Source organism: Simochromis diagramma, unplaced genomic scaffold (genome assembly GCF_900408965.1).
Source record: "Simochromis diagramma unplaced genomic scaffold, fSimDia1.1 OVJJ01000248.1, whole genome shotgun sequence".
Lineage (NCBI taxonomy): Eukaryota > Metazoa > Chordata > Actinopteri > Cichliformes > Cichlidae > Simochromis > Simochromis diagramma.
The window spans coordinates 46,919-61,681 of NW_024386847.1; the positions used below are offsets into that span (position 1 = coordinate 46,919).

General features: G+C 38.7%; 1 protein-coding gene and 1 long non-coding RNA gene across 2 annotated transcripts; both read right to left on the minus strand.

The window, feature by feature from the left end:
* Window positions 1-418: 418 nt before the first annotated feature.
* LOC120732038 lies at window positions 419-983 on the minus strand. The gene is made up of 3 exons (XR_005695491.1): window positions 781-983; window positions 629-689; window positions 419-518 (listed from the first exon to the last, which is right to left on the minus strand). It is a non-coding gene; the product is annotated as an uncharacterized LOC120732038 (long non-coding RNA).
* A 1,214-nt stretch (window positions 984-2,197) lies between these two features.
* On the minus strand, window positions 2,198-6,009 carry LOC120732035 (sterile alpha motif domain-containing protein 3-like). The gene is made up of 4 exons (XM_040029409.1): window positions 3,849-6,009; window positions 3,591-3,746; window positions 2,612-2,701; window positions 2,198-2,527 (listed from the first exon to the last, which is right to left on the minus strand). Exons 1-4 carry the CDS (start codon window positions 4,917-4,919, stop codon window positions 2,198-2,200), a joined length of 1,647 nt encoding a protein of 548 aa, XP_039885343.1. The 5' UTR covers window positions 4,920-6,009.
* Between the last annotated feature and the right edge of the window lie 8,754 nt (window positions 6,010-14,763).

A 14,763-nucleotide genomic window follows, 5' to 3' on the forward strand; every position in this document is an offset into this window, starting at 1 on the left:
TCCTTTAATACCTGGGGGGCCGGTCTCCAGTCAAAATGCCCGGGACCATTTTTTGTCCCAGTCCAGCCCTGGTGTCAGATCTGCATGCAGTGTCAATGAGACGATCAACAACAGATCAGACAAAACACTCAGGCGGACATTCCTCTGTAGAAGGAAACATGGAAAGTGTGAGGTAATCAGTGCACAACATCACTTTGTATTTCAGGCTGTTTTTATATAGAACTTCAGCACCAATGTAAAAGTTCTGGTTTTAGGAAGATGAAGAACATTTTCAGGAAGGATGCCGTCTGCAAGCAGAGCTGCTTGAACCTCAGCGCTGAGGTCCAGACTACTTCCTGTGAAGCCACGTGATGTAAATCTGCTGCTGTAACTTCACAGTTTACTGAAGCTAAATGCAACGTTACCATATAATCTGTTCTCAACAAAGGTTTCACTCCGTCCGGTGTTGATGGAATGATTCAGGCCGTACTCGTCAGGCTTCCCGTCGACCACACGCATTTCAGTCACAAACCCCGTGACTGACAACAAGGGAAACAGCAGAAGAAAAGATGTGAAAAATACTGGATGATGATGATGGAGGATTAACCGTGGTGGCTAAACTGTTTCCTGTCTTTGTGGGCGTACTCACAGGGAAGTTTCCAGGCACGTCAGTCTTGGTGGCTAAAGTCTCCATTTTCCAACATGTATCGCTACAGGTGCAAAGACACAACATTAATCATCAGTGTAAATATTTTAATGCTGTCCAAACGGTGTTTGCTTTGTCTGTCCTCTCGCACTCACAGAGGAAACGAGGACGCCACCTTCAACCCATCTTCAGTTGGCTCAACCATGGCCGGACTTCCTGTTGGCTTTGTGACAGCAAACCACTTGAAATTAGAGCAAACTGCAGTCAAGCACCACTTACAGCAACCTGTGGACACGCAAATGGAAAGCAGTGAGAATCATACAGAAGCATAAGAGCTGTTTATTGTAACACGTGTGTGTGTGTGTGTGTGTGCGTGCGTGTGTGCACATTAATAATACACTGATGTATGTTAGTTTGATTTATGCTATATCTGAGAAAACAATTGCAGAATTTTACATCAAAGTTTCCAAAGCTGATGTTTTGTTGTTCACTCTGTTTTATATTCATATAGTTTGTTGTTTTTAAATCAGTGGACAAAATAAATATTATCACACAAAATCCAGGGTGAAGCATAACCAAATAACCTACACTCTAAAAAATGTTTTGTTGGCTTAACTTAAAAAAATTGAGGTAACAATTTCCACTCAGCTTTTTAAGTTACAAATTTTGCATATTATTAAGTAAATCCAGCAAGAAATTTTTAGGTTTGGCTAACTCAACTGGTTCAACAAACCAACATGATTTACTTTGACCTCTAAAAGCATAATTAAGTTTAAGCAACCTAATATTAATTTAGAATTTCTGGAAATACTGAGTTGACAAATTACATTAGCTGAGTTAATCTAACTTACTTTTTTACATATATCCTACTCACAATTATCCATGCAAACATAGCCATTTAAATTATTCCAACTGATGAAACAGTTTATTGCATAACATTTTTGAAGAAATACACTTCTGTGTCATACAACATAAATCAAACATTACAGCAGCCCTTTAATTATAAATGAGTGGGCAAAAACAATGTATTTCAGTACAATTCCTTCACAAACAACCTCAGTAACAAAAGAAAATGTAACATGTTTATTAACTGGACAAGGTGTGTTGAATCAGAAGCTAAAACATACCAATTTACTTCGTTTTTCTTACTCCACAATGGTGTCTACAACTTCTGATTAATTGAACAGACCAGCCAATCAACAGTGTTTAGTTATTAACAGAAACAAGCAGAGCAGTGGGGCCTGATGACCGACTTTGAGAACCACTATAAAGATTTGTAAAGGTATATTAAATAAAGCAGCAAATATATATATAAAATCTTCCAAATAACAATAATTTTAAATCACACCCTACTAAAATACCTCAGAAAACAAACATTGCAACGTAAGGCAATTTGTTTTTTCAAATCTGCTTATTATTAAACATTAACCTATCAACTTGGTAAATATCACAGAATCAAGAAAATTACCAAACATTTTAATATTTAACAACGCAACAATCCAAAGGTAAGGTTATACGCATTATGAACTCTCAAAACTACACTTGTCTAAGACTGCATAAAAAACACAAGCATCAGCACATCTGAATATTGCAGCCTAAATTACATTTGTTTTGTGACAGAAGTTTGTACTTAAGAGACATTACCCGTGGGCTGGCTTTAAGCCCATCAAGTTCCAGAAACACCTTCTGGAATACCTCTAGAGTGTTCTTTACTTGTTTGGGGTAGCTCAGATTGAGAGCGTATATAAGTCCCATCATTAAGGCACACGCTCTGGGCACATCAAGGTCTTCCAGGACAGCTGTTCCTTCAATCACAATTTTAGCGACGGCTGGAAGAGACACTGCTGCACGTCTGGTGACTACGATCTTTACCACTTCTTCTGGGAACTGTTCTTCACCATCCTGGCAAGTAGGTTAAAAAGAAACATGTCGGTATTTTATGTGCCATTTAAAAATCTAACACAAAACAATGTGATATTTACCTACCAGCTGTTCTCTGAAGAGATCCTCTTCTTTCTCTTTCAGATACACCATCAGGCAACGGATTGCGACCTCTCTTCTTGTTTCCACCGAACTCTGGAGAATAAAAAAAGTTTACTAGGCGAAAAGTCAAACATATTACATTTATAGGACTAGCGTTTTGCTAATTATTGATTTCATTTTTGTCTTTAACAAATAAACAATTTAATTTTTATAACTTGAATTTAATCTGTTACATACTGCCCTGCTTTCAATGCACCCTTTGCTAGCAGTAGGATAAGGTGAGTGAAAGTAAATATAACCTAGATTTGGAGACTATTTCAAATAGTTTTTGTTGAGTTCTATGGATTCAACTATAATAGTTATATGTGAGATATGTGATGCAGAACTGGAAAAAGCCACCTGTGGACAAGTCTTGTAATGATGTGATTAAAACATTAAAAGCTCCTATCTACCCTCTTTAATGTATTTGTGTAACTTGTCTTCCTCATAAACGTTTATTGTGCAGTTGATGAACATACTTGTAACACTCCAAATTATTACCTCAGTTTTTTCTCCTCACATTATTTGTAATATGACCCATACTTACCTTAATGTATTGTCAAGTTACATGTGACATGGAAAGTACCTATTTAAATTTACCCACCTCAGTTTGCAATTATGTGACCAAAAGTTACATTAATGTCTTTTCATCTCACTTATGAGGTGCAAAATACTTATGCATCTGAGTTTTACTTTTTCTCTTCAATCTGAGTTACCAAGTTACAAATGCATCACTATATCCTTGACTCTTACAACAAAGAAAACAGACAAATATATTTTGAGTGATGTTTTCTTTAGCAAATTTTTACTCTGTCCACCTCTGATGTTGACTTTTTCACTCTTCAGTAAAAGATAGCCAACAATGCTCCTGAGATAATGAATTAGATAATTAACTTTTAAGGTGTGTAAGATTATCAATTATATTCAGCTTCTTTTTTTTTACCTCTTGCAACATGTTCCTGATGCGCTCAATCTTAATTTTTGCAGCACTGCCTTTTGAAGAGACCAGGGACATTATTCTTGTGGAATACTGGTCCAGTTTTGCCATGAATGTTGTTTCCAAGTTAACAGTGGTGATCCTTTGGAATTCATCATTTATCTGTAAAAAATAAAAAAAAGACACAATTAAAAGCACAATGTGTTAATGTAATGCACAATGTCACTATTATAAGTTATCCTATAAATTATTTAATAAAATCACCTGTGCTGCATCAAAAAGCGCAGGCCATCTACTTCTGAAGTCATTCACAGGTGGTGCCAGATTAACAACTTCCTGTCTGCGATTCGAGAATGTTTTGGCCATTTTTTCACTGATGATCCGATAGTTGTTCCTCTTCTTCACTTCATCAAGAAGTTCCAATCTTTCCTTTTCCAAGCTTTCCTCTGTTTCTCCTTGTGGGTGAGGTGGCAAATAGTTCACCTCAGCCTTTCTTGGCTGTTTGAGATTCTTTGAAGGTGTCTTCTCATGTGCTTGCTTTCTTTTGAGAGAGTTCACATCCAGCTCAGGGCACCCAAGCCCTCTGAGTTTACTTCTGTAATTGCCCATTTTATATTTCAGTCTTTGTTGCCATCCATAGCATCCATTATAGGATCCCGGTTCTTTAAGGCAAGGATGTTGTTGAACAAGTGCTTCAGCTACATCTGCTAATTGTGCAGATGTTGGGTAGGCAACATACTGAAAGATCGTTTCAGCCAGTTTCTCAAGGATGTCTGGAAGAAGTGGAGTAAAGTTAAGTTTCGTTCCATCCTTTTTGAAAGTTTCATTTCCTGAAGCAAGTAAAAGCTCTGTGTCATAAGCAAAGCGAGGAACAGAAAAATTGGTAGGCCAGCGCTGAAAACGCCGACCGAAATGTTCAGGTGAGGAAAGAATGACTGTATCCTGAGATCCGGATGAGCAACTGGTGCCACAGGACACGCTTGATGTCTCTGAGACTGATGTCTCTGAAATTGCTGAAGCATTGACCAAGGTCTCTGATGCAGATTTGAAGGAACTGTCTACATCACTAAATGTCAGAGTAATTGTGGGAGGTTCAATAATCTGAACCACCTTAAGTGTGTCCTTGTCCTTGATATCACCTGTTGATGTCAGAGAAAAATATTCTTCTCCAAAGTCAGCATCCTTATAGTGCAAAGTAAACTTCCCATCAACCTCAAAAGTCTCTTTCACAATAGATTCAAGTTCTTCCACTGTTCCAGGGATTCCATGTGGTAAGTCCAGTTTTTGAATGTTATGCTCTTTGAGTATGATCCGAAGTTTAGCAGGATGAGACATTGAGGTACCTATATAAAAAGGAAAACAAAAAAACAAAACAGAATTTAGCTTTTGAATTTTACTCGTGGTGGAATATACCTCCTATCACCCTGGAAACTAGATACTTCTGCAGAGAAGATCAGTCATGTGTAAAATGCCTTCCAGACTTGTGGTAGAGCAAGATAGTTGTACTACTAAATCTCTAATTATTGATTAAACATTACTATCCACAACATTACCATTTGAGCTATAAAGATAAACTAATACAAGGAAGATAAAGCAGCTTTGGCCATACTGTATTGAAATGGCTACCTTGCCTTCTATGGCACATGGATGTAATGCTTTAGGGTCACCATACGCTTCCCTGCTACAGTGTATGCTGCCAGTGGGATAATATCAGACAGATCACAGGACTCAATAACTTTAACACTTCTAGTGTTTTCAAGCTCAAAGCTCCTGAAATGTTCAGAATACCACGCATTTAAGCATTTCACAATGAAGCCAACTTTTCCATTAATTACCACCATCTGAATCAGTTCTACAAAATCTGGCAGACCACCTGTTGATCCATGTGCCAGGATCATTCCAGTGGTGTAACTGGTGCCACTGTAAGACACAGTATTTGCTATCTGGACATTTGACTCCCTAGGGAACTTATTTTCCACTGCTTTCCTAATGTCTTCTCTCAGCACAGTCAAATTCACTGTTAATAGTTTTGTTACCTGTAAAGAAGGCTGGGCTGTTTGATTTCCATGTAGATGGTAGGCAATCATTAACTGATGCTTCACTGAAAGAGACAACAGAATGTTTCGAAAACAGCGGGTATGCCTCACCACACGCTTAAAAAAGCTGTGCTTGGCTTCAAAACGCATAGTCCACAGAAAAACAAGTGGACCAAAAGCTTTTATGAGTTGTGGATAGTGCTCTAGGAAATGATGTTTTGGAATCAGTCTTTCCTGTGGGAAAGCTTCCTGAAATCTTTGCCGATGCTCGAAAATCTTGCTGTCAAGAAAACAAATGGTTGAATCTGTATGAACAGATGAAAGGACAAGTTCAACTATATCCTTAAGGTTGAGAAGGAGCAGCCATGTTGGTTCACTCTCTGGTATTTTTTCCCCAACTATAAAGGGGAGGAGGCGAAGCAAAGCCCAGTTTTCATGCGCATTCCCCCCAACAGTTTTTTTTTGTTGCAAAATTCAATGGAACTGGTTGTAGGGCATCAGTTCTATCAGCCCATCTGTATGGAAACTGTTTAATTGATTTGTTAAGCTCATCCAAAGTAAAATACTTTCCCTTGATTAAGGTACTAAGGCAAAGTGCTAATTCCAAAGGTACAATACCTTCAAAGAGATCATGTAGCAAATCTGGCGGATAGCCAGTTAAAACATCGAAATGTTTTAGATTTTCGGTCAGTGGGCAAAGTGTTTTTTACTCCGTAACAATGAGACTGACTTTTATCTCCTTTTGCAGTGTCAACATGTACCCTGTGTTCTTGTATTGTTCTTTGACTAAATGCTCCACTTCGAACGTCACTTACTTGGATTTGGGTTCGTTCTCCAAGACAAAACCTGCAGACATACGCACTTGAGAAACTCTCCACAAATCCTCCGAGAGAGTGTGCACCAAGGTTGTCTGCAACAACACAAAACACAGTACCTTTGACGCATATGCCTAATGAGGGAATGTAAAGTCCTTCTTCTTCTAGGCATGCAAGATCTTTCAAGAGTGGCTCAAAGACAGCACTGTAACCAAACTGTTTTATATCATCAGATTTGCATAGAATGGCTAGGTAGATTGATGTCAGTGAGGACCTGAGCAATGGTGGTACATTAGCCAAAACCCAATACACTGCTGTAATTTTGTGCTTTTTTCTTGAGGTACCAAGTGGATTACACACTTCAAACTCATCCACATACAAAATGAGGGAAATGGCTGGACTCTCTTCTGATAACAGTTGATTATTTTTAAAATTAGTGCCATGATGAAATGAAGTGTATTGTGTTTCAGAGCTATAATCCATTTCTGAGGTCTGTGTAAGGAAATCTTGGATCTCTTTCTTTTTCAAGACTTCATTCAGCAACTTTAAAACAGGTACATACTGGAAACTTCTCCGTTCCCCAACACTAAGCAAATACTCAGTGGGTTCTACCAAACAAAAATGCTCCTTGAAATATTGGCTTCTTTTGTAAGAGGTAGAAAGAGGACCTTTATTTCCAAAAGCCAATGTGAGTGGGTTGCACTGACAGAGGTCTGCAACCATATCTGAAATCACTAAATCATCAAAGGCACAATTATGCTTCTTTAGGCTTAACTGTAAAATCTCTTTTAGAATAGGACCTGAAGCAGAGGAAGAAATGAATTGTAACTGTTCAACTAACTCATCAATACACTTGTGAGAAACATTGTATATACTTTCCAGTTTTAGTAGTAGGTGGGCTAAATGTTTCTCAATTAAATTAGGCAATTCACCAATTTCTTCATCCTCTGCATTTGCTTCATCTTCACTCAATGGATTTTCAATATGTTCCTCAAGAGGATCATCTCCTGTATTCAAACGATTGACACACCTCTGTATCAGCTCAGGCCTGAAGTCATCCAATGAGTGAGGATTATGTTTTCGGTTCCTATGAGAAGCATATGTTCCATGAACGTTTGTTTTGAAGTTACAGTTTTCAAAAACACAAGCGACAGTTTCCAATTTTTTTAAATGGTGCCCAATATGCTTAAAATATTCCCTTTGAGTTGAAAATGTGCTTAAAGAGCAACATGGACATTTGAAAGACAAGACTTCAGAGCATGTCATTGTATCAGAGGATGAATGGCTTCTTGATAAATGGGTTCGCAAGCTATTCCATGTTTTAAATGAGCAGTAACAATCCCAGTATAGACAAGGCATAAATAGTTCACCATGGCTATGTCTAAGCCTGTAATGCTTTAAGAGCTGTTTCCTTCTTGGTGTTTCAAATTTGCAAATTTTACAAGTCCAGTGCATTTTGAAATTTATTGCAACTTTTGGTAATGCAAAGACTTATCGAGGCTTTTGAGTTAACAAGTTATTTTAAGTATAAAACCTTCTCTAATACACTACAATGAAACACTGAAAAGATGAATCCAAAATTCAAAAATAATATAATAAATCTACAGACTGTAGTTTAAAATTGGAAAAATTGTGTCATATCCAAATGTGTGAGAGAATTTTCTATTTAATTATTTGAAGACCACCGTTGACATGCCACAATACCACACTTCACATTATGCTTAAAATTACAGAAGGTAACGAAAGCAATTCGTGTGTGCACACACACAATTTTGTTTTTTCTTGCTAGGTCAACTAACTTTAACCTCAGGCATATTTCACATTCGAGCTTAAAATATCAATACATTTGATAGAAATACTTTAACTCACATAAATACTCTGGCATAAATTCACCACATTTCACTCTGTCAGTAATTAGTTACCTCACCCAAGACCGTGGAAACACAAATTTACTCTGACACCATGGTAAAAATGCAGGCAGCTGCTGACTGGTAAATTTGAACATATACAGGTTCAAATTGAACATGCTCTGCTGTCTGCAAGGTCTATCAGCTAACCAAATGCACCCTGACAAGTGACAAACTTTAAGTATAAGTAGAAAAATTGACAATGTACTCTCGTATTTGTGAGGAACGTTTGCTAGCTAAAAGAAAGCTAGCTAACAACTTTAGCATAGTAAAGTTGCTAAAGTTAAACTATGATTAAAACCATCAAATTTAAAGTGTACAAATATAACTTGTAATTAATCTATTTAGAATTCAATGCTTAGTTAACTCACCGAACACAGTCTAGGGGAAACACACCTCTACTCCCACAAAGTGATAAGAATGCAGACAACTGCTACACCTGTGATGATACGAACATATGCTACGGGGTTACCCTCTGCTGTATGCATGGTCTCATACACACCTATGGCTAACCAAAGTAACCACCAGAGTGACAGATTTAATTGACAGATTTCATTAATAACAGGAAAAAATACAAATGCTTTTACTTTTATAGAGTAACAACTAGCATAACACAGAGTGTCAATTCACATCATGTAGCCGCCATTGTCAGACTAAACTTAAGCAGTAAATTCCTGTAACTAGTACATATTTATAAAAGAGTATAAAACAAGAAACTTACCAGGTAGTGGTGCCAACCTCAGTTTTTTTCCGTTTCTTCTTTTTTATGGCAGTTGTAATAATTTTTTCGTTATGGTCCAGTTATGGGCAGTTCAAACACGAAGGATGTTCAAACTCACTTTTACATGCTACACAAACTTAATATTTTCTGTTGTTGATTGATGACTAAAGTATTTTGTTCAATATACTAAAACATTTAAGTTAAGGTGGTGTTTATTAATTTCTGTGTTGCACTGACTTTTAACATTGATTAGTCAACTCACTGAAACGTGTACATGTAGTCAACTTACTTTTTTAAGTAGAAAAATGCTTTTTTGTTAAGTTCTACCTACAAACACCATGAATATTTTTTAGAGTGCAGATGTTCCTGTACACTATGCCGGCCACTTGGTTATGGCGTTCCATGTATGCCTTGCCTGCTAGCATCTTGCACCCTGCTGTTATGTGCTGGATTGTCTCTGGGGCATCTTTACACAGCCTGCACCTGGGGTCTTGCCTGGTGTGATAGACCCCAGCCTCTATGGATCTTGTACTCAGAGCTTGTTCTTGTGCTGCCATGATTAGTGCCTCTGTGCTGTCTTTCAGTCCAGCTTTGTCCAGCCACTGGTAGGATTTCTGGATATCAGCCACCTCCTCTATCTGCCGGTGGTACATACCATGCAGGGGCCTGTCCTTCCATGATGGTTCCTCGTCTCCCTCCTCTTTCTTGGGTTTCTGCTGCCTGAGGTATTCACTGAGCACTCGGTCAGTTGGGGCAATCTATATTAGGGGTGCAACGATATTCGTATCGATATTGAACCGTTCGATACAGTGCTTTCGGTTCGGTACGCATATGTATCGAACAATACAACATTTGTAATTTATTTTATCAATTTTCCTTCTGACAATGCTGTCTGTGTTGAGCGCTCAGTGAATCTGTGTTCGACTACTCCGCCTAGGCTGCACTGTCGAGCGCAGATCCACTGAGCGCTCAACACAGACAGCATAGTCAGAAGGAAGAGCGCAGGGCACCTCCCCCACCCTCATTCAGATCTGGCGTTTGGAATTATTTTGGTTTTCATGTGACGTATGACCCTGAAGGTAAGCGAGTCATGGACTAAAGTAAAACAGTATGTTGGATGTGCCATGCAATGCTCAATTACATTGGTGTGAACTAGTGTGTTAGCGCAGTTAGCTCGTTAACGTGTTTGCCGTCTAGCCCCATGCACGGAGCGATCGGCGGTAGCTCGTTAACGGAGATTTGCCGTGTTGTGGCGTTAAGGTCATTTCAACGAGATTAACCTGAAAGCACTAGTGGGAACACAATGAACATGACTGCACATTTACGCCGACATCATCCTAGTGCAAAGACAAAAACAACAAGCATGCTACTAACTTTAGCCGAGTCATTTAGACAGCTGTTAGCACATGATTCTCCTTATGCTGCTGAGAATATAGCCCAGAAGAAGCGGATAGTATAGCTTTTATTTTGGAAAGAGACATTTCTCTGTAATAAACTCTCTTTTCCAAAGATGAGTGATTCCTCAATCAGATACAGGGCTTGCAATATCGCTAGCCCGACGTCCCGGAGCTAGCGATTTTTTCAGTCGGGCTACCAAAATCTATCTCTTCCCTGCCCGTCGGGCTATTGTAGGAAAAATATATGTCAATGCTTTTGCATTCTTTCAGAAATGTAGCTGGGTAATTATGTCATTGGCATCGGTGAGCCACTGTCAATATGTGACACATTGAAGTCGCGTTTGAATTTGCGCTTGTTTTTTGCTTTCACTTTGCAATCGTGCAAACTGTGTATAGAGAGCAACAGCACTGATCTGTGAATGATGATAATTTGTGCACCAATTCCTCTGACATCGTCTTATTAATCGTTAGCTTACTATGCAAACATGACAAGTGAAATCTCCCGCAGCAAGCTTAAACATGTGAGAGGTTGATCGCGCAGAGAATCGCTGAGCTTATGTGAGTGAGCGTGTAAAAGCATTTCAGTTCTGCTGAGCCAAATAAGACAGGTCAGGGTGAAGAAGTGACAGCCAAAGAAAAGCTTACCACAAAACGGAGAAGTTATGACAAATCAGACTATAAGGCAAAAAGAAAGTGCAGCTTTATGGTTTCATGGACAAAAGAATTTCTGTGGCTGCAATATGATGAGCTAAATAACCAGGGCTGCACATAAGTGGTCCGCCGGTGCGCATTCGCTGTCAAAATAAAAAACACGCACAAGGGTTAGGGTTAAATTTAAAAACTGTACTTTTGAGTTAAAATATATATTTATAATTTTAATAAATGACAAATTAAAAATGCATGAACATTTTTTTGTATCGAAAAAATATCGAACCGTGACACCAAAGTATCGAACCGAACCGAACCGTGAATTTTGTGTACCGTTGCACCCCTAATATATATTAGGGGTGCAACGGTACACAAAATTCACGGTTCGGTTCGGTTCGATATTTTTTCGATACAAAAAAATGTTCATGCCTTTTTAATTTGTCATTTATTAAAATTATAAATATATATTTTAACTCAAAAGTACAGTTTTTAAATTTAATGTTGCTGAAACAACAGCTAATGAGGGTGGGGGAGGTTCAATTTGCCATGTTGCAACGAGCTTAGCTTCTGTCTTGCTAGCTTATGCTGTGCTCAGTGGATCTGCGCTCGACAGTCCAGCCTAGGCAGAGTAGTCGAACGCGGATCCACTGAGCTCTCAACACAGACAGCATCGTCAGAAGAAAAGTTGATAAAATAAATTAAAAATTTTGTATTGTTCGATACATATGCGTACCGAACCGAAACCACTGTATCGAACGGTTCAATATCGATACGAGTATCGTTGCACCCCTAATATATATATATATTTTAGTTCACAGAAAGCTCATGAAGGCTGAAACTTCTCATACAGAAGACATACCCATTTGTGCTGCTTTTTAAAATAAAATATTTGAGTCACTGCATGCTGAGACATCAGAACCACAAAATTAGTGTGATTAAAACACAATCAGTGTGAAAGAACGATACTGGCTGCTTCGGGCAAAAGACGAGATCCTGTGCAAAGTGTTTTAGAAGTAGCACAATAGCATTTATTTTCTAAAGGGGCTGAATGTTATTTGCGACCATCTACTGTGTTAAAAACTAGTAGCCTCTGCCTCCTTTTTGGATCAACATTCTGAAATTCTGAATTTTAAATAAAATGATCACATAACCTTGTGAAAGAAATAAAAATAGTTTAATGAAAACCCTGTTAAAAAACGCATGAACTCATATAACCCCGCTGACGTCCTGGGTGTTTCCCCACCTGATCTCACATAACCCCAAGCACACCTGAATGTGCACCCATACACACATGAAACCTGTCAAACAGGTTTGGTTGACCGCCACATTGGACTAGTGCATCTGTATTACTACTCACATTAAAGGAGCTTCTTTGATTAGAACCAAATTCATGTTGATCTTCAGCCTGAAAACTTTAATAATTCTGTTTATAATCATCAATCATCAGACTAATGAAAAGTATAATAGTAATAAAAAGGCTTTATTATTTGAGTAATGCCCAAACCTGCTCAGAGACACAGACAACACAGAAGCTGTATCCCAAAACGTAGGCCGCATCATTAGGAGGATCCGGCCATCGCAGTCTGTGTGGGCCGGCTCCTTCGAAGACCGAGAAGAATTTGTGTGTGCGTAAAAAAGATTTGTGTGTGGACTTAGCCAAAAACAAAACAAAACAAAACGTGTGAATCTCTGCAAGTTACAAGTACGAATTTTGACCCCATTTTTCTTCCTTTTAGCTCAATGTCATGTCAATCACAAATGTAACAATTTAATCAGAGAGCAGATGGGTTTGGCTGTCGGAGGGGCGCTTTTTTGAACTGCAGGTCCTTGAAGGGTAATACAGTTTGAAGCTGGAGGATCTCTATGTAAATATCCGATAGAAGCTAGATCCCCTAACTTTCAGCAGCTGTTGAAAGGATAAAGTTGTGGTGTATCAGTGGTTAGAAGTACCATTATTACTTTAGGATTAGTTTAACACAAAGTCAGGGCTGACCCGGGACCATTGCTGTGAGTCACAGTGCGCAGCATAAAAGTCCTTTCACATCGGACGCAGGATGTGCTGCTAATGCTAACTAAAAGCAAAGGATCCAGAGTTTGTTGCGCTGGCTGCTGGGCTCTGTGGGTTTTTGCAGCAGCTCTACATGTACTAGATGCACCTGCTCCTTGTCGTTTCTATCTCTGACTTCATGCCATTTCTGGTTTTTTTTGCTAATTCTTCAAATGTTCAATAAAAACGTGTGTGCTAATTCGTAATGAAGAGAGCTTTGTAGTGAAAACTGTCATTTCCAAAACACTAACACAAATTCTTTTTACACATGCAAATCCTAATTTACAAGTACAAAACTGATTTACATTAGTTTTGATTTATTTATGACCACATTTTGAGCCCATACAGTGGCTCTGGCAGGAACTTGTTTGTAGAGAAGCAATTCCTCCCTCATCTCATCTCCATCAATAAATCTGACATACATTATCAGTGGCTGTCACGCACCTTATCATTAAGCTGCTCCTCTATGTCCTTTGACATATCATAAATACGCCTGCCAATGGTATTATTGGACAAAGGAATAGCCCGTAGTTTGCTGGCTCTGTCGTCAATCATTGTTGAAGCCATATCCATAGCACAGGGAAGTATTAATTCCTCCGCAATTATCTGCGGCTTTATACACTGAGCCACTTGGTAGGGAACTTTATAGGAGCTGAGGAGAGCATTTGACGAATCAGATGTAGCTATGGTAAAGAAACACTGATGATCACGACAATTTAGAAGTTTTTTTCTGAAAAAGTCCACAGATTTGTCTTTGTGCTCTGGATGTTTTGTCTTTAAGTGGCGTCTTATCTTGGTAGGCTTTAAACTGTCACAAGCTAGCACTTTAAGACAGACAACACATTGCAGCCTCTCCTCATTATCCACGGTTGAGAAGCCAAAGGCAAGATATGCTTCATCATATTCTCTAGTCTTTGGCTTGGAAGTGGGTTTGTAAACATATTTGGTGATGCTTCATCTGTCCATTACGCTAGCAAAAGTCTTTTTTTTTTAAATTCATACCCCCCACCCCCCCTATAGTCCCTCCAAGATAGTCTATACAGAGTTTTGCTAATTGAAGAGAAATAGTCAGTTCACTTTGGGCATGTTATTTTCAAGTAAGAAGCAACCCAGAGCAACCCCTGGGGCTTAAAAGGTCGTCTCCTTGAGGATCTGTGATATTTTTTTTGCCTTTCTTTGACAGCTATTTCCTTTTCCTTTTAAGCTTAGAGGGGGAGGGGCAATAAGGTGTCTTTGCTCATGGCAGTAAAAACATTCTCGTGTTTCCGTAGCAGTGGTGGTACGAAGGGAGATTTTAGTGAAGCAATTTGTTTTTAGCTAATCGAATCTAGTGTGTTACAGGAGCTGAGGGAACACTCTTATGTGTTGGAGCAAACTCATCTGCTTGTATAATAGCAGCACCTAGCACAGTAACATTTTGCCCTTTTAAATATGTTAGTATCCTCTGTGTGAGTTGGTTTTTGAACTCCTTTAATAAAACGAGCTTATCCATTTCTATAATCCTAAAAAAAAGCACAAAGATCTCAAAATCAGATGCTCTTAATGCTACCTAAGTCTAGCCTGAAAACCTAAGGTGGTCGTGCCTTTGTTATTGCAGCACCTAGACTG

Excerpts from the sequence above, each read along its gene's own strand:
- LOC120732035 (XM_040029409.1), bottom strand. The coding sequence starts at position 4,919 with ATGTCTCATCCTGCTAAACTTCGGATCATACTCAAAGAGCATAACATT. Across the intron at positions 3,747-3,848 it reads CGCTTTTTGATGCAGCACAG|ATAAATGATGAATTCCAAAG; the intron begins GTGATTTTATTA and ends TATTTTTTACAG. Across the intron at positions 2,528-2,611 it reads ATCTCTTCAGAGAACAGCTG|GATGGTGAAGAACAGTTCCC; the intron begins GTAGGTAAATAT and ends CCTACTTGCCAG.